This window comes from Oncorhynchus masou, chromosome 21 (assembly GCF_036934945.1).
Source record: "Oncorhynchus masou masou isolate Uvic2021 chromosome 21, UVic_Omas_1.1, whole genome shotgun sequence".
Lineage (NCBI taxonomy): Eukaryota > Metazoa > Chordata > Actinopteri > Salmoniformes > Salmonidae > Oncorhynchus > Oncorhynchus masou.
Window position 1 is genome coordinate 12,616,109 of NC_088232.1, and position 25,202 is coordinate 12,641,310.

Below are 25,202 nucleotides of genomic sequence, written 5' to 3' on the forward strand. Positions count from 1 at the left end.
ATTTTCTGGTTGAAAACTGACCGTGTCGAGCATAACACATCAACCCTGATACCCATAGAGGCTTGAATTGTTTAAACAATTAAAAATGTTTGAAGTTTGCATTCAATTGCCACTCCCTGTTGTCCACAACACGCTTCCATTCCCCATCACAAGGGGATTTCTGGCTGATTTAAGATGAAATCATCAACCCTGTTACAGTCAACCATGTAACTATATTTGGCACATAATAGGCACTGACTATAGTCATTTATTTAACCTCTTGAGATGGGAAAACGTGTAAATGAAGTTAAACACGTGCTCTTTATGACAATGTTACAATTATGTGAAATCTATTTTTTGGGACCAAGTTGCACAGAATTGGTTGAACAACCATCCTGATAAAAAAAAATCTATTTGACTATTCCATTGTAATTGTCGACACCAAGATCAACCAGTTATGGTGAACAGAGGGAGTGTTCTTTTGTGGCGTGGCTAAAACAAGCCTTAATATCTTTGCACCGAATCACCTCAGTGAGCTGCTAACATCTTCCACCCAACAGCAACAACAAACTTAAACCTGGACTGTGTACATTAGGCAACAAACGGAAGAAAATAAACTGAAATAGGGAAGGACTACCTGGAATTATTTAATAAGAAACGTTTTGCTTAGGTGTGAACCTACTGAACACAGCCAAGTGCAGGCAGAGTACGTAAGAAATCATTGCAAACATTTCCCATAAACCTGAGACACAGCTAGTCCATTCACAGCACAGCCCTGCCTACCTGAGCCTGACAAATACTGAGGAATGTAAACAATTTCAGCATTTGGTCAGTAACTTTAACTTGCTATCAACAGGTCCCAATAATTTGCAACCCTGGCAGAATGAACTTGGTTCCCCTTTGCACTGAGTAGATGTACACCTAAGTAAATTGTGATGCCCAGTACACCTCCTTTTCTTGGTGGGAATACAACCCCCCCCCCCCCCCCCCCCAAAAAAAAAACGGTCCAATTTAAGTGATATTATATGCCAGGGTAAGGCTCTGAAATGGACACCATTACTACATAAGGGAACGAGTCAAATTCTACTTCCCATCAAACAATTGAAAGCATAATGTTTCAGTTCTGCGCCAACTGTCAAGAGGTGTACACAACCTAAACGACCAGGTATTTAAAAGCTTTTCAAATATATTTTATCCTAGTTTCAATTAAAAGAAGCCTCTGTTGTCTGCAGGTATTAATGTGACATTGTCAGTGAAGCTACGACGGACTCAGTAAAACAAAAACTGTAGTGTGTTCCTGGATTTCATAACTAGTCAAACATAACAGCCGCAGCATACAATGCAGACTTGGCCAAAATGCAAAGCACATCGCAGCACTGACACAACTCATTACTTGAAATGTGGGAAGTTTGTGAGGTGTCATCATGAAACTCTTGAATCATAGTGCCAGTAATGCAGGCGAATTAAATCATATTTGCATCTATTTAGCCAACTTCATTGATTTGAATAGCTAGGTTATTTTCTCTAAATCATATTTGTCAGACACGCCCTTAACCAAGCATTTCACGGGCTTCTATTCCGCCAAATAAAATGTGTTAGATATGTATGAAATGTAGATATTTCAGACAGGGCTTTGCTCTGCTATTCACGGACACACTTATTGCACACTTCAGACAAGTAACAGGGCAGGCCACATGCCAGGTATCCTTGGCAAGTTCTTCCCGCCTCCATTTGGACTCCTCGCTTCAACCATAAATCCTTACGTTTCAAACAGAAACACGTTTAGCTGACTTCACAAAATATAACAATGAACAGTTTGACGAATTATAGAATACAAAAAATGTGATACAATGTAGCAGCAGCAAACTAATCTCCTTGATATGATTGCGCTCCAAGGCAGATCCAAACGGGAGCCAAACAGGGTGATATACCCATGCAGGTAGTGGGCTTTGTGTGAAGATATTTTCACTACCGTTCAAAAGTTTGGTGTCACTAAGAAATGTCCTTGTTTTTTAAAGAAAAGCTCATTTTTTGTCCATTTAAATAACATTAAATTGATCAGAAATAAAGTGTAGACTTTGTGAATGTAGTAAGTGACTATTGTAGCTGGAAACGGCTGATTTAAAAAAAAATACAAAAAAATGGAATATCTACAAAGGCGCACAGAGGCCAATTATCAGCAACCATCACTCCTGTGTTCCAATGGCACGTTGTTAGCTTATCCAAGTTTATCATTTTAAAAGGCGAATTGATCATTAGAAAACCATTTTGCAATTATGTTAGCACAGCTGAAAACAATTGTCCTGATTAAAGAAGCAATAAAACTGGCCTTCTTTAGACTAGTTGAGTATCTGGAGCATCAGCATTTGTGGGTTTGATTACAGGCTCAAAATGGCCAGAAACAAAACATTTTGGGGGGGAAATTCATCAGTCTATTCTTGTTCTGAGAAATGAAGGCTATTCCATGTGAGAACATAACAAGAAACTGAAGATCTCATACAACGTTGTGTACAACTCCCTTCACAGAACAGCGCAAACTGAATCTAACCAGAATATGAAAGCGGGAGGCCCCGGGGCACAACTGAGCAAGAGGACAAGTACATTAGTGTCTAGTTTGAGAAACAAACAAGTCCTCAACTGGCAGGTTCATTAAATAGTACCCACAAAACACCAGTCTCAATTTCAACAGTGAAGAGGTGACTCCGGGATGCTGGCCTTCTAGGCAGAGTTGCAAAGAAAAATAAATATCTCAGACTGACCAATAAAAAATTAAGATGGGCAAAAGAACACAGACACTGGACAGAGGAACCCTGCCTAGAAGGCCAGCATTCCAGAGTCACCTCTTCACCGTTGAAGTTGAGACTGGTGTTTTGCACAGGAGTGATGGTTGCTGATAATGGGGCTCTGTACACCTATGCAGATATTCCATTAAAAATCATCTGTTTCCAGCAACAATAGTCATTTACAACATTAACAATGTCTACACTATTTCTTATTCATTTGATGTTATTTTAATGGACAGAAATGTGCTTTTCTTTCAAAAACAAGGACATTTCTAAGTGACCCCAAACGTTTGAACTGTACTGTAAATGGCTGGCTGTCTTTATGTAATCTGCAACTAAGGTTTATGCCAGCTCAATAAATTGGGTACTGAATTTACCTGAGTTGGGACTACTGGGTCAGCATCCTCAGCTTGCCAAACCTCGACCACGCTGGACATTTGACTCAGGGCTTGGTGGGAGGAAGAGAGGGGGAAATAGGTAAACAACGAAAAGCTTACAAGAACAAGAAACTAGCTGTCAAACACATCAGATAGCGGTTAAAGAAATACTGTCTAGATAAAAATGCTTTACCCCAGTGTATTACCGTGGAGCGTGGACAGCGCAAACGTTTGTTTGTCAGGGTTTAGCATAAAAACTTGGGCAAATGCATGACTGACAAAGGTGTGTATTCAACTGTCCGTGATCCCACTCCCTGAGGGTGTCTCAGGGAGAGTTGGGATATGCAAGAAATCACATTGTCAATTCACATTATTAATACACACACCTGTACATGTGTTAAATAGGCCAATAAGCACCCGCCAAATTATTATTATTATTATTATTATTAACTGGCTAGCTTGGTTTTAGGTTAGCTTGTAAGCACATAGCTTTCACGTTTATAAAAGCCGAGCTATACATGTATAACATAATCAATAAATGGAAACATTTAAAACAAAGTCAAAGCAATGGCATTCGGCTAGCTAACAATAATTAAACGAAGTTCCATTGTAGCTAAGTTAGCTAGCTACTGTAAACGCGACACTTCACTGAAACAACGTTACAGCTTGCATGAACCAGCACAGGAAACTGGCCACTGATATATAAATTAAATCAAATAAGTCTTAGCCCTTATAAGTGAATAACGTAAGCTACATGTCTGCATACATCCAACATATTCGACACTTTCGTTTTTAATCCACAATACGATGGTTGCAATAGCGTTCCCGTTTTCGCACAGGGACATGTCTTCACTGTCAACTCAGTAACGTTAGCAGTTACGTTACGGGCAGTTCTCGCCGACATTTTCGCAATGGGTGTTTAATTATTGAAGGGGGAAAAAAATGTACTTCTCCAGACCTTGTAATTGAGCCCCTCCATGCTGTACGCAGGGCAAAAGTAGCCGTAGAATTCCGAGTATAATATTAATCCACGTTGTTCTGTGACAGCAGCTGCCTTGTTGGAACACCCGTACCCCCGCCATGCTGCCCTGTTCATCTAGCAGCCTGCCTTGTGCTACGCTTGGCTTTTCTCTTTCTCTCCCGTCTCGCAAACCCTCCCACCCTGTTCTGTTCTGTTCTGTTCCTCAACCCTCGCCCTCTTTCTCGCTGTGTGTGTGGAAAGTATGCGCCGACTACAGCCAAGCGGTTGCATTCATCTGCCTGCCTGCGTTGGCTGATTTTGGCAATGAGGCTGACCAGAACATGACGAACTAAACGTAACAAATTATAAAAACTCATTGGAATATCGCGTGGCCAGTCCTATGCGCAAGTAAATCTTGCAGAGAACAAAGTTTGTGGGAAACATTCTATTTCGTTTTTTTTTCCGCGCTGGCAAACAACTGTCATGCGGTCAACCCAAAGCAAATCTAGGTTCTGATGATGTGCTTGTGGACCCAATGTTTTTAAATTGCCTATACTACCCAACTACTACTGAGGTTGATCACGAACAAAGTCAATAACGTCATCACTTCAAAGGTTAAGGGAGATGCCATCATGTGGTTCCCATATAGAATAATCAAACTACCATATACATAGTGCTAGAACATCTGAAGTTCATGCAAACTCAAATTATGCCATGAGAACCCTTCCACATTTCTTGCACTTTATCTAATACTAGCTTTATAACAAGAGTTATAAAGGACATTGGTATTCAAGTTCAACATTGAAACAAGCCATGTGCTGTAGGCCAGTGTTAGGTTAGCAACAATGGTTGGTAGACAATTAGTTGCATACATAAAAGTCAATAGCCTATATCTAAATTAAGTCCACGTTGGACACAACTGCTCCAAGGGTGAACATTTTGTTTTGGTGGAGACTTCAAAGTTGGCACATTCAGGTCAACCTCATGAATCAGAATGGACAGGCGAAGCAGGTTCACACATACTCTCCGTGGTCTGTGTCATTGTTCAAACGTTTAGGCTTAATATGTTTAGACTAGGTATGTTATGCTTGAAATAATATCTGCCCACTGGGTTCAGGTAAAGTATACTGAACAAAAGTAAATGGAACATGCAATAATTTTTCTGACTTAGTTCATTTAAGGAAACAGTCAATTGAAATAGTCATTAGGCACCTAATCTATGGATTTCACATGACTTGGGCAGGTGTGCAGCAATGGGTGGGCGTAGGCACGCATAGGCCCACCCAATCTGAATTATATTTTTTTCCACAAAAAGGCTTTATTACATACAGAAATACTCCTGTTTCATCAGTTGTCCGGTTGGCTGGTCTCAGACGATCCCCCGGGTGGAGGTGCTGGGCTGGCGTGGTTACACATGGTCTGCGGTTGTGAGGTTGGTTGGACGTACTGCCAAATTATCTATTGGAGGCAGCTTATGGTAGAGATATGAACATTAAATTCACTGGCAACAGCTCAAAACACGAGACATCTGTGGCATTGTGTTGTGTGACAAAACTACACATTTTAGAGTGCCATTTTATTGTCCCCAGCACCAGGTGTACTTTTGCAATGATCATGCTGTTTAATCAGCTTCTTGATATGCCACACCTGTCAGGTGGATGGATTATTTTAGCAAAGGAGAAATGCACACAGAGGGATGTAAACAAATTTATGCACAAAATCAGAGGGAAATACGCTTTTTATTTGTATGGAACATTTTTGGGATATTTTATTTCAGCTCATGTAAGTAACACTTTACATGTTGCGTTTATATTTTTGTTCATTAAAGTATTAGTATATTTGTAGCAGCAGGTCCTACTGGGCGGCAGGAGCCTGGCTGGTAATCGAAAGGTTGCTGGACCAAATCTTAAGAGCCGCCATGGTAACAATCTACCATTCTGCCCTTGAGCACGGCAATTAACCTCCCACAACATCTGCTCCCCAGGCACTGATTACATGGATGTCAATAAAGCCACCCCCTACACGCCTCTGATTCAGAGGTATTTGGTTAAATGCGGAAGACAGTTTTCAGAAGAATGCATTCAGTTTTACAACTGACTAGATGGCCCCTTTTCCCTATGTACAATAATGCTGAATCTGCTGTAAAGGGAGCATGGAATTAGGAATACATTGAACATTGAAGAACATGCACAAGGTTACAGCAGTAAATAATTGCAGTGACAATCCCATGTACAGTTTGAACAACGTGAAGAGGTGGGTAGGATCTGTGTGGATACTTTAATTTGGAACAAATGGGTTGACATTTCAACCCTAATAGTATAATGGCATCTGGAGTCAACGCCATGAGCACAGCAATTCTACCCATTGTTTGTGCAGTTTGACAAAAACAGTCAAAACTTCAAGTCAGCAAAAGCACAAAAATAATTCTGAACCGATCACAACTACAATACCCCTTCTGCTCTTAACACGTTGGAATAAATCCCGGAGTACAATAGAAAAGTGCTGCCCTTTATGTTTGAGAGGTTTTCGCCACATTCCAGTTGACAGAAAATGAAAGGTGATGCATTCACCCTGTTGCTTGGAAATTCAAGGCATATGAAATCAATTAAGGTACATGTAGGCCTGTGGAAAGACAACAGTTATGAAAATATAACACAAAGACTTTGAAATGTTACCGGTCATTCACCTCTCCATTCAAACAAATCATCCATCATGTTTTCAACAACAAAACCTGAAATCCTCTCTCGAGTCTACAGAGCCACAAAACTATAAAGCACATTTACAGGGAGTTATAATTTATGGCTCTTCTAAATGGTGAATTCTAAACATATCCCCACTGTAAAGCCTCCTCAACAATATTTCAGTGGCACTCCTATTTGTGTTTCGGTGCTCCTTGCTCTCCACTGCATTGTCAATCACCAAGCACGTTATGTCCACAATGACCCTCTCCCTCTTGATTTAAACAAGAGATAAGGAAAATCCAGTCAGTCCTGGTGCCACAGTGGCAGACGCTTATTTTGTCAAAGTAAATTACAAAAAGAGAGATGGGGGAGAGCAAAAACATCATGAGTGGCTGTTTTCATTTCCATCTGTTTAAATCAGGTAAGATCAGATGTTTAACATCGATGGGAGTTCGATGTGCCGCTTCTTTTTCTGTGTGTGGTGGGGGGGGGGGGTACTGGACAAAACAAATTTCCGTCAAAGACTCTGGGCTCTTGATCCCAGACCCCAACCACGGACGGAACAGCCAAAAGGTTAGCACAGCGCCTTCTCAAGTGCCACAGAAGCAGCATTTGCACCTGCGAGGGCCATGAGCGAGCGTCAAAATGGCAGCTGCTCCAAGTCAAATACAAAAAGCACAAGGCTGTTTTTTTGAGGGGCTTGCCTGAGTGGATTTAAGTAACATGTCTGACTTGCGTTGCAATGTGTGCAATGGCTGTCACTCAATTAACAAAAACAATTAATAGAAATTACAGATCATGCAGTCAGTCCATGTAAGTCTTGAGGTATCCCGAAGGCTTTATCGATGCGTCCGTCATAGAAACCAAACTTCCTCTTGGCCCACGACTTGATGGTAGATAAAAATTCAATGATTAGAAAACTACTTTATTAAAACAACTCATGTTTCTTACTGATCTCATTCGTTCAAAATTCACTGAAATGAAAATAATTTGACTCACAAAAGTCAAATTAGAACAATTGGATCACTGCATATTGTTGTGTTCTCACTCCGATGCGTCGCATTATTCAAACAAAACAAAAACATTTAAACAATACTGACATTTAAACAATTCTGACGTCAATGTTGCCAAATAGAGATTTGTTGTGAGTAAAAGTTAATCCTTTATGAGAATGTTAGCAGAGCACTTTCACTCCATGGGATCAATGGATAGGTCTAATTGCACCTTTAAGTGACTTGTCAGGCTTAACAATAAACCCAGGCCGGATAACATTCACTCGCTAATGTCATGCAATGACACTATTTACAGAGTGGGTGGTGGTGTGATCCCTGGGGTGTGTGTGTGCGCATGCAAGGCTGTGTGTGATAGTGAGAGGGAAAGCCTGTGTGTTCACCCAGTGTGAAAGGTCGTAAATTAAAGGCGAGTTATCCACTGCAACACAATAATTGGTGTGTAAATACTAACCCTGCTCCTCACTAAACTCCACCTAGTAGCCCCTAACTCCCTGTAGTCCCTCCCCACGACCATAATCACCCTGGAGGTCACTGGTCACCCCAGGTTACTGCCGGGGGTCACGTAGTGCACAGGGATCCTGGGAGTGCAGGGTATGCTGGGAGTTTACACGGGCCACAATGGGGAGTGCTTAGGGCTGCAGTTAGTTAGTTAGTTAGTTAGTTAGTAGGTACTGCGTTTTCAGTGAAGGCAAAAAAAAAAGCTTTGTCATCACAGAATGGGATTCCCAGAGAAATACCACTTTGTAATGGATGTGCCTTTTCCTACACGACTCAAAAAAAAAGGTCAGGGGAAGAAAACGTGTGTGTGTGTGTGTGTGAAAATGTCCAGTAATGGTGAATGTGTGGGGCCTTTGCCTACACCATGTTGAATCATCCAACCCAGTGTAATGTCCATACAGTCTGGTGGCCTGTTCGTGTGTGTGTTAGTCAGGTTTGTCTTTCAGTTGACTTACCTGTCCATCTGGACACTGCCTCTTTAGCTGTGACATTGGACTTTCCTGCAAGACACAAACCTGCCATCAACACATAGTTACTGTACTTATGCAACTGCGAGACAAAGACCAAAAACAAAATCAGACATTGATGGCCGGTATCCCTGACCCAGTGCCAAGTCCTGGCCTTAATGGCAAATGTATCTGAAAAGGGCTTTGAGCATGCATTTTAGTCCTGGAGTAATCTGGGTCTGAGAACCAGCTTCAGTCTTTCATCAGAAATAGTTGATGCATTTAGTAGAACATTTGTACATATCACTTGACTACAGGAAACAAAAAGGGTACGTTTATACACTACTACATAACCACTACAGTGCCAGTTTTACGTCGAGTCCTTTACTTCGACAGATGCTTTGGAGTGCGTTTCTTTTTCAATGCTCTGACCAGAGAAATCACAGTCCGACACCCCAGCCCCGACGCCGCTTTACAAGCCCAAACCATCACATTGAGCGCACACCAAACACTTTCAATTCCAAAGTGAGATTTACCCTGTGTGCGCCATCCGTTACAGCCTTTTGTGAATAGCCGCAGCGACGATGGCAGGTCAATCTGCTATGTCAGTGTAACATGCTACCTAGCGTTGAGGAGAGAGTGCAGCGCTGGGGCCCTAATTTCTTGACAGAGGGGCACGGGAGCACCAGCCAAGGGAGGGGTGGGCCACATAAGCTTGGCCAAAGCCGCATTCGTCGCTGGAAGCCAAGTAACACCTCTGTCTCCAGGGAAAAGATGCCCTCGAAGGAGCGGTTCCTGGATCAGATTTTCGACACCGGTGATGATATACTGAGTGGTTATTAGATGAAAGGAAATCTTGCTTCGGATCAGCAAGTAGAGGCAGAGGGTAACTTGATTTGTAGCTATTGCTGTAGAACCAAAACGCAACAGTCATCTGAATTAAATAAAATGTCATTTGTGGCCTTTTTTGTTTTGTCACGCACAGGCCTATGTCCACAAATAAGAACTCAATACAGCTCAATCAGGAAAATGATAGAGCTATACTGTTTCGTTCTCTTAAAACTACAACTAATTAACCAAACCCATTGAGACCAAAGAATACATAACAGTAACTATGTCCAAGTTAACGTACTTACACAGGTTTAATCACAAAGGCTGTGTGGGAAATGGTAAAATGAGTAACAATAAGTGATTCTCGTGTAAGAGAGAGAGGATACAAAAATAAAAACTGGTTTTGGGGAACAAACTTGACATTTCAGAGGCTGCACTTTGAATTGCAAATTCCACTTCTCCTCTTGCTTGCTCAACTGGAATTCACTGGCAACTCAAATTTACAAGAAAAAGTTATGTGCAAAGAAATAAAAGCTTGAAATTATCAAGTTTTAAGTAAGCATAAAATGTATAATATAAGTAAGCATAAGTCAAGGTTTATGTACACACAGTTTTGATGCTGGTCTAGGATTTTTGTTGAAACATTTTACATAAGAAATCCGATTGAAGCTGAAAGACAAGGGCCAACTTTAACTGAACTCTATTCTTTACAAAGCACCACGCTATCATAGCTCTTAGACACCAAACAAAGCACTCATGTCAGTCTTAACACTAAACCCTAAATTTATAACCAAGATTAAACATCCACTGCGGACTTACAGTATATCCATAGCGCCTGTGTGCAAATGTTGTCCCTGGCAATAACGACAAGAGCTGTGCTTTAGAAGGGAGTTGTTTACCGATCCTTGATGTCTCCGATGCTGCTAAAATTATGGCAAGTTAAGACAAGCAGCAGTGAAGATCAATTTAAAACTGCTGAAGCTAGTTGAGCTTAAAAAAAACTGAAATTCGGGTTAAAAATGGACAGAGTGTTGACTGACACAGGCTTTTAAAAGTAAATCTGCTCGGAGTTTCACCTACACTGAACAAAACGATAAAACGCAACAATCAAATATATTACAGACTTACAGTTCATATCAGACAATTAAAATAAATGGTCTCTAACCTATGGATTTCACATGCCTGGGAATAAAGATATACATCTGTTGGTCACAGATACCTTTAAAAAAAACTGACTGAAATATAGGGGTGTGGGTCAGAAAACCAGTCAGTATCTGGTGTGACCACCATTTGCCTCATGCAGCACGACATCTCCTTCGCATAGAGATGAGCAGGCTGTTGATTGTGGTCTGTGGAATGTTGTGCCACTGTCTCTTCAATGACTGTGCGAAGTTGCTGGATATTGGCGGGAACTGGAACACGCTGTCGTACACTGCAATCCAGAGCATCCCAAACATGCTCACATGGGTGACATGTCTGGTGAGTATGCAGGCCATGGAAGTACTGGGACATTTTCAGCTTCCAGGAACTGTGTACAGATCTTTGCAAAATGGGGCATTATCATGCTGAAACATGCGGTGATGGTGGCGGATGAATAGCACAACAATGGGCCTCAGGATCTCGGTCTGCCTGGTGAAGTTGAAACGCTGAAGAGAACACTTCTTCAGCAGGCCAGTGAGCATTTGCCCACTCAAGCACACATACACACAGTGAGAAGTTTGCCCACTCAAGTTTGTTACTAAGCCAAATTGCAGTCAGGTCAAGACTCTGGTGAGGACGACAAGCACGCAGGTGAGCTTCCCAAGACGATTTCTGACACTTTATTCCAGGAATTATTTGGTTGTGCAAACCCACAGCTTCATCAGCTGTCTGGGTGGCTGGTCTCAGACAATCCCCCAGGTGAAGAAGCCGCACGTGAAGGTTGGCGTGGCGTGGAGGAGGCTTAAGGTAGAGAAATTAACTAAATTCTGTCAACAGCTCTGGTGGACATTCCTGCAGTCAGCATGTCAATTGCACACTTCCTCAACTTTAGATATCTGTGGAATTGTGTTGTGTGACAAAGATGCACATTTTAGAGTGGCCTTTTATTTTCGCCAGCACAAGGTGCACCTGTGTAGTGAACATGCTGTTGTGGATGGAATATCTTGGCATAGGAGAAATGCTCACTAACAGGGATGTAAACAAATGTGTGCACAAAATTTGAGAGAAATCAGCTTTTTGTGCTTATGGAAAATGTCTGGGATTTTTTATTTAAGCTCATGAAACATGGGACCAACACTTTACATGTTGCGTTTATCTTTTTGTTCATTATAATACAATACAACTCAGTGCTTTTCTGAGTCATGTTGCCTTTGACAGCAAAGGGTCAATTTTTGGGTCAATTGAAGAACCACATTCAGGATATAAGTTTTGGACTCCTGTGTGGCGCAGTGGTCTAAGGGACTGCATCTCAGTGCTAGAGGCATCACTACAGACCTTGGTTCGATCCCGGGCTGTATCTCAACCGGCCGTGATTGGGAATCCCAAAGGACGGCGCACAATTGGCCCAGCGTTGTCCGGGTTAGGGGAGGGTTTGGCCGTCATTGTAAAATAAGAATTTGTTCTTAACTGACTTGCCTAGTTAAATAAAAGGTTAGATAAAACATTTTAATAAAATAAGTTAGTCTCACTCTGGAAGTTACACTGTGTGTGCTGAACTAGTATATTTTTTGCCATAATTTTCAATGATGTGAATATGCTAGGCCCTCCTCAACCAAAGGGACATGCTTTTTTGGCAGAGCAATCTGTCCGCCTGAACTTAAAATAACCGCACTGCAGCCATTCACATATAGAAGCCTTTCTCTTCCTGGTTTGACAGGAAGTCCCTAACTAAACAGAACTGTCACAGACAAAGAGACATGTATTAGGACAGCAGTAAAGGCATTCTGGTTGAATCGGAAGGCCATAGGTAGTACATGGAGATGGAAAGGTCTGAGAGTATCTATGACAACAAAAACAGCATTGACAGGGGTGAAGCAGAGAAGAGTAAATATGAACACATACAGAAGCATCTTGTCAATGTCTACAACAGTGCAGGCACCTTCAGGTGTCATGATCCCAGCAATGAGACAAAAGGGCAACACCCCAAAGAGCCGAGCAGAAGATCAGCAGTCCAGAAAGTACAAAGTTGCTGCAGTGTGTCTGGGGCTGTTGTCCTGCTGGCTGAGATCAAAGGCCTGAGTGTACACTATAATAAAGTGATTGTCAGTCTACAAGAAAAGCTCTCTGGGCTAGAGAAACTGGGATGGAGACATTTTAGCTCCAGTTTGTACTTCATCTCTACTGAGACTAAATCCTGGCAGAAAAGCAGACCTGGTGATCATAAACATGGGCGGATGACACACCTCTGTCTACAGGGAGGAGAGAGGAGGAGAACCTGAGTTCTCATGGCAAACTGCAGGGTGATGGACCCATTTTTCTACCCGAGAGGAGAATGCAGTGAACTGCACTTTTGGATCTGTGAGATGGTAGTCAACCCATACACAAAAGTTCCAGGTTGGCTTCTCAAAATATGAGGGCATCCATGCTAGTGGCTAACTCAAAGCAGACTTACCTGTAGGAACCATGCCAGCAATATCTGGCTCAGCTGCACTTCTTAACTGTTGAGTGCCATTAATGAGAGCAAACCTCTCAACAGGGATGGAGATATTTAAGCTCAAGTTTCTACTACCTCTCATGACAGTGAGTGTAGTGTTTATACTAAATCCTGGGAGGAGTGCAAACAGGACCATTAAGAAGAGGAACAGACCTGGTGATCACAAAACAGCAGAGAGGAATAGGTATTTATCCATGAATACGTCGACAGGGGATTCTGGATTGGTCTAACTGACCAAGATGAAGAAGGGACCCCTCAATGGATGGACGGTACCCCATTGACCCCTGGGTACTGGGTGCAAGGGGAGCCTAACCGCTATCAGGGCAAGAAAAAAAGAACCGTGTGGCGTGATAGACAGAGGAGAGCTAGCATAATACACAATGCAGTGAATTGCTCCTCTGGATCTGTGAGAAAGTAGCATATCAATAACTGAAACTCCAAACCCATCAAGTGCTAACGGGCTAACTGCTAAGTCAAAGCAGGCTCACATGGAGTCAAGATTTCTTATAAAATGTAAATTTAGGTTTGATGTACCTCCATTTACTTGTCCCACATCCATTGGAGACACTGTATTGCTGAATTTAAAGTATGTTTGAGTTTTCAAAGATAAAATGACCTAACTGCTGGGGTACTTAGTGCAGAAAGTATTAATACTACTTGACTTACTGCACATTTTGTTGTGTTACAGCCTGAATTAAAAAAATAGATTAAATACATTTTGTAGAAGCACATTTGGCGGCGATTACAGCTTTGAGTCGTCTTGGGTATGTCTATCAGCTCTGCACATCTGGATTTGGTGATTTTCTCCCATTCTTCCTTGCAAATTTTCTCAAGCTCTTAAATTAGACGGGGAGCGGCGGTGAACAGCAATCAAGTCTTTGCACAGATTTTCAATGGGATTCAAGTCTGGGCTTTGCATGGGCCGCTCAAGGACTTTCACATTCTTGTTCTGAAGCCATTCCAGCGTTGCTTTGGCTGTATGCTTGGGGGTCATTGTCCTGTTAGAACGTAAATCTTTGTCCCATTCTAAGGTTGTTTTGCTTTTTGAAGCAGGTTCTCATCAAGAATTTGCTTGCATTTGGATCCATTCATTGTTCCCTCTATCCTTACCAGTCTCCCAGTCCCTTCCGCTGAAAAGCATCCCCACAGCATGATGCTGCCACCACCATGCTTCACAGTAGGGATGGTGTTAGATGGGTGATGAGCTGTGCCTTCTCCAGACATAGCGCTTTCCATTCAGGCCAAAGAGCTAAATTTGTGTCTCAGACCACAGAATCTTTTGCCTTATGATCAATCTCTTTCTCTTGCCATTTTGCAAACTCCAAGCATGCCGTCGTGCCTTCCGTTTGGCCACTCTCCCAGAAAGCCCAGATTGGTGAAGTGCTGTAGAGACTGTTGTCCTTCTGGCAGGTTCTCCCATCTCAGCCAAGGAACTCCGTAGTTCTGTCAGAGTGGTCATAGGGTTCTTGGTCACCTGCCTGACCAAGGTCCTTCTTGCCCGGTTGCTCAGCTTGGTCGGACGGCCAGCTGTAGGCAGAGTCTGGGTAGTTCCATATTTCCCAATGATGGAGACTAGTGTGCTCTTGGAAACTTTGAACACTATAAAAATATTTGTATACCCTTCCTCAGATATGCCTCATTACAATTCTGTTGGAGACTTACAGACAGTTCCTTGGATTTCATGGTACGGTTTCTGTTCTGACGTGCTTGGTCAACTGTGGGACTTTCTATAGACAGGAGTGTTTTCTTTCTAAATCATGTCCAACAAATGAATTGGCCACAGGTGTAATCCAATCAAGTTGTAGTGACATCTCAAAGATGATCAAAGGAAATTGGATGCACCTGAGCTCAATTCGGAGTGTCATAGCAAAGGGGTGTGAATACTTATTTATGCACTTCATTCTCAATACTTTTAACATTTCTAAAAACTGGAAACTGTTACTTTCCATTACATTAGTGGTTTCTCAATCAATGTCAGCAGTCAAGTGAGTCAGCTAGCAAGCTACACTCCCAAGTTGCCTCACCACTTAAAGGTAAAACTACTTTAATTCAAATATTTAGGCACATGTGTGAGTAAAATGATCGCACTGTACAGCCCTGAAAGTGAGCTCACATTCTATTAGGAAGTCACAGGCATATTGGAATATGATTGAATAGAATGAGCTTTTAAGAATGAGTTTGTTATTTTTATCAATGTGGAAAAACTTTAAAAAACTCTGTTCAAGCCCGAGTTTGTATTGAAAGTCAAAATGCCATTGCAAAGAAGTGTTTCACTTAGCCGACGACACACTGATGACCTTTTTCAAAAGAGCGAGGTTTTTTTTTGCCATCGTTTTCAAAGGTCAAAGCTCTTTTTTGCAAGTCTGTCTTCCTATCATAGCATCCTGTTTACTGAGGGAGATAGGTAATACAGCATGTAACTGGCCAGTATTGTCACAGAAATTCTGTATTTTAAGGTATTACTGCACTGTTGGAGATAAGAACATAAGCATTTTGGTACACCCGCGATAACATCTGCAAAATGTGTACGCGAGCAATAAAATTCGATTTGATTTGAGCAGAGACCCATGCAAGAGTATAGTGCAGACATTTGTTTTTTGGGGGTAACTCAGTGACATAAGTAGTGGAGAAGTCTGAGTATCTATGGACACCACTGACAGTGGTGAGGCAGAGGAAAAGATCATGGAGCTCTATGTTAATACAGACACCCTCAGGGGTCATGGTCCTAGCATCAAGAATGAGGGCCAACACCCCAAGGAGCCGACCAGGAGATCTGATGCAAGATGAGATGATCTTCAGCTCTCTGTGCAAGAGCAATATTCTAGATGGAGCCATTTCAGCTCCAGTGTGTACTACATCTCTACTGAGACTAAATCCTGTTGGCAAAGCCGACAAGACTGTCTAAAGAGAGGAGCATACCTAGCGATCATAAACAGCAGAGGCCTGGCCTATCCATAACTCAAACTCAAAGCAAGCTTCTCCAACTACGAGGATATCATTGCTACTGGCTAATTGTTAACTCAAAGCAAACTCACCTGTAGGCGCCAACACAGCAAAGTATAGCTCAGCTGCATAATATTTAGAGTAATAATGTATAATAATTCCCCCCCCCCCGTGATGGTTTTGTATTATTTGTTATACAAATGCCCTTTGAGGTTTGAAGTTTATTTGCTTTTAATTATTTAATTGTTTCCCTTGACTGAGTCCTTCAATGTAAAACATTTGATTAATTCAGTTCAACTCAGTTTTATCAAGTGCCAAAATCTCTTGATAGCAAGTCTAATAGTAGGTTCTTAATGAACCCCTATGCCCACAGCCTTCTGCTAGACCAGAACCAGACTCTAGGGATGCTTGGCCTTACCACACTCTGCAGGCTGAATCCACACCTCATTTGAACCTAGACAACACTGTGTCCTATAACCTCACAAGAATCACAAGCAGCTTTGGAAATACAATTAGCGCTTCATGGGGGTAACATGGAGACGATTATGTGAAAATGTGTGCAGGACTGAACGCCCTGCCTTGTGGAGCCCCTCCAGCAACGAGACAGCTGCGGGGGACAGATACAGGGAGGGGGAAAAAGTATTTGATCCTCTGCTGATTTTGTATGTTTGCACACTGACAAAGAAATGTTCAATCTATAATTTTATTTGAACAGTGAGAGACAGAATAACAACAACAAAAAATCCAGAAAAACTCATGTCAAAAATGTTATAAATTGATTTGCATTTTAATGAGGGAAATAAGTATTTGACCCCCTCTCAATCAGAAAGATTTCTGGCTCCCAGGTGTCTTTTATGTAGGTAACGAGCTGAGATTGCGAGCACACTCTTAAAGGGAGTGCTCCTAATCTTAGCTTGTTACCTGTATAAAAGACACCTGTCCACAGAAGCAATCAATCAATCAGATTCCAAACTCTCTACCATGGCCAAGACCAAAGAGCTCTCCAAGGATGTCAGGGACAAGATTGTAGACCTACACAAGGCTGTAATGGGCTACAAGACCATCGCCAAGCAGCTAGGTGAGAAGGTGACAACAGTTGGTGCGACTATTCGCAAATGGAAGAAACACAAAAGAACTGTCAATCTCCCTCGGCCTGGGGCTCCATGCAAGATCACCTCGTGGAGTTGCAATGATCATGAGAACGGTGAGGAATCAACCCAGAACTACACGGGAGGATCTTGTCAATGATCTCACGGCATCTGGGACCATAGTCACCAAGAAAACAATTGGTAACACACTATGCCGTGAAGGACTGAAATCCTGCAGTGCCCGCAAGGTCCCCCTGCCCGTCTGAAGTTTGCCAATGAACATCTGAATGATTCAGAGGACAACTGAGTGAAAGTGTTGTGGTCAGATGAGACCAAAATGGAGCTCTTTGGCATCAACTCAACTCGCCGTGTTTGGAGGAGGGGGAATCCTGCCTATGACCCCAAGAACACCATCAAACATGGAGGTGGAAACATTATGCTTTGGGGATGTTTTTCTGCTAAGGGGACAGCACAACTTCACCGCATCAAAGGGACGATGAACGGGGCCATGTACCGTCAAGTCTTGGGTGAGAACCTCCTTCCTGCAGCCAGGGCATTAAATGGGTCGTGGATGGGTATTCCAGCATGACAATGACCCAAAACACATGGCCAAGGCAACAAAGGATTGGCTCAAGAAGCACATTAAGGTCCTGGAGTGGCCTAGCCAGTCTCCAGACCTTAATCCCATAGAAAATCTGTGGAGGTACAAGTTGCCAAACGTCAGCCTCGAAACCTTAATGACTTGGAGAAGATTTGCAAAGAGGAGTGGGACAAAATCCCTTCTGAGATGTGTGCAAACCTGGTGGTCAACTACAAGAAACGTCTGACCTCTGATTGCCAACAAGGGTTTTGCCACCAAGTACTAAGTCATGTTTTGCAGAGGGTCAAATACTTATTTCCCTCATTAAAATGCAAATAAATTCATAACATTTTTGACATGTTTTTTTCTGGATTTTTTTGTTATTCTGTCTCTCACTGTTCAAATAAACCTACCATTAAAATTATAGACTGATAATTTATTTGTCAGTCGGCAAACATACAAAATCAGCAGGGGATCAAATACTTTTTTCCCTCACTGTAGATGGTGGTGAAAAAGAGAGAAGGGCGAAACGGTAGGGGCGGAGACCTCCTTGGCATCCGCCTGCGCCAGGGTATTCGGTTCACACTACCGACAACGGTGTCACCAGAATCAATCAGTTCCTGAAGGACATGTGGGTAAACCCACTAGCAGGGTGAACCAGAATAGGGGAGGTCCCCCCCCCTCCCTCCCTCCAGCCATCCATCTGGGAGTGCCATGCCTCTTTAGGATATGGATCACATTATTCGACTTTCACTCATCATTCAAGGCTTAAGAAGAACACACACACGGGGTGAGGGTTTGACAGTTTGCCGTGTCCTCGTCTTTCAGAGCTCAGGGGACGGGCTGTGGGGGCTAGGGTGAGGAGGAGCGGTGGGCATCCACTTTCACCAGGGAGCCACAGTAGATGGGCCACAATTAGAAAACTCCTTTTTTGGGGGGGGGGGGGGGGGTCAGATACCAGTCAAGACAAGTGAGTGATGGGGGATGCCTTCAGTGGTTGCAATGCACACGAACATGCACTTGCTCACACATACATTCATGCCACACACACACACTCTTACTATGATTGTGAAATACTGCACCATTTTAACAGTTCCCCAATCCCCCCTTACCCAAAACAAGTGTAAATATTAAATTGTGCCTTCCTGTATTACAATGCCTTCAGAAAGTATTCACACCCCTGGACTTTTTACACATTGTGTTGTGTTGCAGCCCAAATTTAAAATGGATAAATTGGATAAAATTGAGATTTTGGGGTACTGGTCTACACACAATACTCCATGTCAATGTGGAATTATGTTTTGACATTTTTACAAATTAATAAAAAATGAAAAGCTGAAATATCTTGATTCAATAATTATTCAACCCCTTTGTTATAGAGCCCCATAGTGGAGGTGTCACAATACCCATAAAACCTAGTGGTCAAAACAGGGAAATGGTTCCAATATTTTCTCCACCATTCATTTTTCCTATATGGGATTTTAGGAACACTTCAAATAAGTACTGTGTTTAGTGTAGGTTTAACCTGTTGTGATGTTTTGATAACCATGTAAATCTCTCGGACAAGGTGACTTGTTAATATATTCAGCTCTATTCACTCTGATTCAAAAATGCTAATTAGCCTCACTGTAGACATCATGCAAGACTACAAAGCCCTGCATGCAGGTCACCTTTAGCAGACACCTTTGCTAACAGGTATTGTGTCAGTGGAGGCTGCTGAGGGAAAGACGGCTCATAAGAAAAGCTGAAATGTGGAACCAGATGGTTGATACCATTCCATTGACTCCATTCCAGACATTATTATGAGCCATCCTCCCCTCATCAACTCCACAGAATTGTCATGTACAGACCAGCTGGCTATTGTGTTCTGACATTTTCAATCTCTACCTAGCTCAGGCCTCTATACCCACCTGCTTCAAGATTTATACCATCATCCCTGTTGCCCAAGAAAGTGAAAGTAACTGAACTGAAAGACTAAAGACCAGTAGCACTCACGTCAGTCTTCATGAAATGCTTCAACGGCTAGTCAAAGACCATATCACCTCCTCCCTCCCCGACTCTCTCCAATTCGCCTACCGCCCTGACAGATCCATGGACGACGCATTCGCCTTTTCACTGCCTTTACCCACCTGGACAAAAGGAATATGTGTGTGATGTATATGGAAGGATGCTGTTCATCGACGACAAAGCTCGCAGCTCTGGGTCTGAACTCCTCCCTATGCAACGGAGTCCTGGACTTCCTGACATGCCGAGCCCAGGTGGTGAAGGGAGGCAACATTACCTCGAAACTGATCCTCAACACGAGGGCCCCACAAGGGTGCATCCTAAGTCCCCTCCTGCATTCCCTGCATACCCACGACTGCATGGGTAGTTCCAACTCCATCATCAAGTTCGCTGAAGACAACAACGAAGATCAACATCACCAACAACGAAGAGCCAGCCTACAGAGAGGAGGTAGGCACTCGGACGGCATGGTGCCAGGTAAACGTCTCCCTCAACGTTAGCAAAACAAAGGAGCTGATTGTGGACTTCAAGAAGAACCATGTTGGACACGCTCCCATCCTCATGAACGGGGCCATCGTTGAGGCGGTCAATAATTTCAAATTCCTCTGCGTACACATGTCAGAGAAGCTGAAATGGTCTAACCCCACAGACACCGTAGTGAAGGCACGACAGCAACTCTTCAACCTCAGGATGCTGAAGAAATTTGTCCTGTCCCCGAGGGCCCTCAGTGTTCGACAGGAGCACCATTTAGAGCATACGGTCAGGCTGCATCACAGACCGCAAGGCTCTTCAGAGGGTGATACGTGCAGCTGAATGCACCATTGGGCGTACACTGCCTGCCCTCTTACTCCCCCTATGGACATTCCCGCCCACATTGAATATCCCTTTCAGCATGGGGCTGTTCTTAATTACACTTTGGATGGTGTATCAATACACCCAGTCACTACAAAGATACAGGTGTCCTTCCTAACTCAGTTGCCGGAGAGGAAGGAAACCACTCAGGGATTTCACCGTGAGGCCAATGGTGACTTTAAAACAGTTAAGAGTTTAATGGCTGTGATAAGGAACTTGGGATGGATCAACATTGTAGTTCTCCACAATACTAACCTAATTGACAGAGTGAAAAGGAGGAAGACTTTACAGAATAAAAAATATATCCTGTTTGCAACAAGTAATAATGCAAAAAATGTGGCAAAGAAATTATGAATACAAAGTGTTATCTTTGGGGCAAATCCAATATAACACATTTCAAGCATAGTGGTGGCTGCATCTTGTTATGGGTATGCTTGTAATTTTTAAGGACTGGGGAGTTTTTCAGGATATAAAAGAAAAACGGAAGTGAGTTTAGCACAGGCAAAATCCTAGAGCAAAATTTGGTTTCCACCAGACGCTGGGGGATGAGTTCACCTTTCAGCTGGATAATAACCTAAAACAAGGCCAAATCTACACTGGAGTTACTTACCAAGAAGATGGTGACTGTTCCCGAGTGGTCAAGTTAGATTTTCAAGCAGATTTAAGAGAAAATCTTTGGCAAAACCTGAAAATTGTTGAATAAATAAATGGGCATATGGTGCACAATCCAGGTATGGAAAGCTCTTAGAGACTTACCCAGAAAGACTCATAGCTGTAATCGCTGCCAAAAGGTGATTCTAACATGTATTGACTCAGGGGTTTAAATACTTATCTAAAATCAAGACATTATGCATTTTATTTTTCATATTTCTTTTTACAAATGTTAATAGTTCTTTGTGTCGTGTGTAGATCGTTGACAAAACATTACAAGACAACCATTTGAATCCCACTTTGTAACAAAATGTGGGGGGGGGGGAAATCAAGGGATCAATCAAATGTATTTATAAAGCCCTTTTTACATCAGATGTCACAAAGTGCTTATACAGAAACCCAGCCTAAAACCCCAAAGAGAAAACAAGCAATCCAGATGTAGAAGCAAGGTGGCTAAGAAAAACTCCCTAGATATGGAACCTAGGAACACAGCCATTAATGCCAGATCGTTAAGGGGGTGAATACTTTCAGAAGGCACTCATGCTAAAATGTTTATTCTATTCTCGTGAGCCTTTTACCTTGTCAGTATTCTTTGTTATTGTTGTTGCATTGTCAAGAAGGAACCTGCATGTAAGCATTTCGTTGGACAGTATATGTCCCGTATCCCGTACATATCACTAATAGAAACTTAAACACACACCTGCAAGGGCCTTCACTGGTGCGCTTGCGGCTATTATTTTGATGTGCAGAGCAATTGCAAAGGCAAAATGAATCGAACCCGTTCAACCCATAAAAGAACAGACTAAAAGAGTTCCCTGTCGCGGGAGCCACACAGCTGTTGTAGTGGTTTAGCCGTGTGAGTACAGCATTGGGAAATGGGCTGTTTTTTTCAAGGGGACTTCGTAATGGACATGAGGCCAGATGTTTCCCCAAAATTCTGAGCACAGTCCGTGTTTTAAATCACTCTGGACTGTAATGGCTTCTTCAGTGACACTAGTGGAGCGCATTGTTGGGCTATAAAAATGACAGGCCTCGCTATTGACAACTCAATAGCAAGGCCTCGTAGCATTGAGGGAGAGAGGATGACAAGATGAATCAAGTCACAAATTAGAGTCACATGGGTACGCAAAGGCACTTGGACTAAAAACGGGCACTCTGCTTGTCCATGCATTGGCCCGATGGAGATAAACACCTCTCTAGGAAAAGGAAGGGCGGGAATGTGTGCTTTATGATTAACGACTCATGATGTAATCATAACATACAGGAACACAAGTCCTTCTGCTCACCTGATCTAGAACTACTTACAATCAAGTGCTGGCCATTTTACCTACCAAGAGAATTCTCGTCATTTATAGTCACAGCTGTGTACATTCCCCCTCAAGCAGACACCAAGACAGCCATCAAGGAACTTCAAACCATATATCCTGAGGCTGCATTTACTGTAGCTGGGGATTTTAACAAAGTAAATTTGAGAACAAGTCTACCCTAAATTCCTTCAACACATTGATTGAGCTACGCGCATGTGGAATACCCTCGACCACTGCTACTCCAACTTCCGCGATGCATACAAAGCCCTCCCCCGCCCTCCCATCAGCAAATCCGACCACGACGCCATCTTGCTCCTTCCGTCTTATTGGCAGAAACTCAAACAGGATGAACTAGTGACGAGAGCCATTCAACGCTGCTCCGACCAATCGGAAGCCACGCTTCAAGATTGTTTTGATCACGCGGACTGAAATATGTTCCGGTCAACATCAACCTATATGCCGACTTGGAGAAGTTGTACCCACTGACTATTAAAACCTACCCTAATCAGAAACCGTAGATGGATGGCGGCTGTTACGGATACAGGTATCCTGTGTGTATGTATCCTGTGTTTGCTATCCTTCTCCCCTCACAGGTGAAAATCATCACTCCCCAATCAGTCACCAATCAATCAGAAGACACACCTCCTCCTGTTTTCCTACCCTATCACAGTTCATTTCCCTTGGTTTAAAAACCCTGTCAGTTGTTTGCTCTAGAGCTCAATCTCTCTGTAAATGCCATGTCTGTAGGTCTCTGTGTTTCACTCTCTCTTTGTGTATTAACCTCACTTTTTGTTTGAGCACCTCCATAGCACTTTGTCATCACCTGTGAGTATTGTTTTGGTTATGGTGTTTGTGTTTGATTGCTGGTGGGAAAAGGGGAAACCAAGACAAGTCGCCCATGGGCATACACTACCCGTAGGTAGACTTTGTTAAATACACTAGTTAGAACTGGGCGGACCACCCACTGCATTTTTGGTTAGTTAGTTAGCTGTTGTTAAAGTAGGCTAGTCTAGCTTAGGTTTTTTTTGAATACCTATTGTTTCTTTCCTTGGGTCCAGCTCAGCCCCCCCCCCCCCCCCATTACCGTGTGTTTTCAAATAAACCTTGAGTTTGACGGTAGATTTCAGTTGTCCTGGTTATTTCGTTCACACTTTTGCTTTGTCACTGTTATAATTTGCATGAGTTATGTTACGGGTCTCATTACCATCCCCCCTAGACTGTCGGGCCAAAAGGGATCCGTAACAGCGGCATTCGCACAAAACTGAAAGCGGGAACCACCACATTTACCATGGAAAGAGGTCTGGGAATATAAACAGCGCAGCTATTCCCGCCGCAAGGCAAACAAGCAAAATGCCTTCTTTGCCTTCTTTGAGGATAATACAGTGCCACCGCAGCCCGCTAACAAGGACTCTCTCCCTCTCCATGGCTGACATGAGTAAAACATTTAAACGTGTTAACCCTCGCAAGGCTGCTGGCCCAGACGGCATCCCTAGCCGAGTCCTCCAAGCGTGCGCACCCCAGCTGGCTGGTGTGTTTACGGACAGATTCAATCGCTCCCTATCCCAATCTGTTGTCCCCACATGCTTCAAGAAGGCAAAGATAACTGAACTGAGTACCGTCCCGTAGCACTCACTTCTATCATCATGAAGTGCTTCGAGAGACTAGTCAAGGAACATATCACCTCCACCTTTAACGTTCACTTCAGACCCACTTCAGTTCACATACCACCACAACAGGTCCACAATCGCCGTCACACGGCACAATCCCATCTGGACAAAAGGAATACCTATGTAAAAATGCTGTTCATTGAATACAACTCAGCATTCAACACCATAGTACCTTCCAAGCTCATCATCAAACTGGAGGCCCTGGGTCTCAACCCCACCCTGTGACACCGTCACGGCCCGCTAACAAGGATTTGCGCCCCCCCCTCTCTCCCCTTCTCCGAGTTAACCCTCGCAAGGGTTACGGGTGGGGCTACAGCTCAATCATCAAGTTTGCAGACGACACGACAGTCGTGGGCTTGATTACCAACAACAACGAGACAGCCTACAGGGAGGTGGTGAGGGCACTCTGAGTGTGGTGTCAAGAAAACAACCTCTCACTCAATGGCAACAAAGGAGATGATCATGGACTTCAGGAAACAGCAGAGAGGAGCACCCCCCTATCCACGTCGAAGGGACAGCAGTGGAGAAGGTGAAAAGTTAAGTTCCTCGGCGTACACATCAGACAAACTGAAATGGTCCACCCACAGAGACAGTGTGGTGAAGAAGGCACAACAGCGCCTCTTCAACCTCAGGAGGCTGAAGAAATGTGGCTCGTCACCCAAAACCCTAACAAACTTTTACAGTTGCACAATCGAGAGCATCCTGTCGGGCTGTATCACAGCCTGGTATGGCAACTGCACCACCCTCAACCGCAAGACCCTCCAGAGGGTGGTGCGGTCTGCACAACGCATCACCGGGGGCAAAATACCTGTCCTCCATGACACCTACAGCACCCGATGTCACAGGAAGGCCAAAAAGATCATCTAGGACAACAACCACCCGAGCCACTGCCTGTTCACACAGCTAC

General features: G+C 43.2%; 2 protein-coding genes across 8 annotated transcripts in view; both read right to left on the bottom strand.

Moving 5' to 3' along the window:
* LOC135507813 (transmembrane protein 131-like) overlaps window positions 1–4,304 on the bottom strand; it is a 118,512-nt gene extending 114,208 nt beyond the window's left edge. For 3 of the 5 annotated variants that reach the window (XM_064927483.1, XM_064927482.1, XM_064927480.1), the window contains exons 1-2: window positions 4,098–4,303; window positions 3,140–3,210 (exon numbers count right to left, since the gene is read on the bottom strand). In XM_064927483.1, coding sequence (XP_064783555.1) covers window positions 3,140–3,210; window positions 4,098–4,221 — 195 coding nt within the window. In that variant the 5' untranslated portion in view covers window positions 4,222–4,303. Of the gene's footprint in view, window positions 1–3,139; window positions 3,211–4,097 lie in introns of all 5 variants that reach the window. The other 2 variants (XM_064927484.1, XM_064927481.1) reach the window with 2 other exon arrangements.
* A 1,526-nt stretch (window positions 4,305–5,830) lies between these two features.
* LOC135507814 (meiotic nuclear division protein 1 homolog) overlaps window positions 5,831–25,202 on the bottom strand; it is a 34,218-nt gene continuing 14,846 nt past the window's right edge. For all 3 annotated transcript variants that reach the window (XR_010450713.1, XM_064927486.1, XM_064927485.1), the window contains 2 exons: window positions 8,748–8,792; window positions 5,831–7,667 (listed from right to left, as the gene is read on the bottom strand). Coding sequence is in view for 2 of the 3 variants with exons in the window: in XM_064927486.1 (XP_064783558.1) it covers window positions 7,636–7,667; window positions 8,748–8,792 (77 nt within the window). In the remaining variant the exon portion in view is untranslated. The remainder of the gene's footprint in view (window positions 7,668–8,747; window positions 8,793–25,202) is intronic.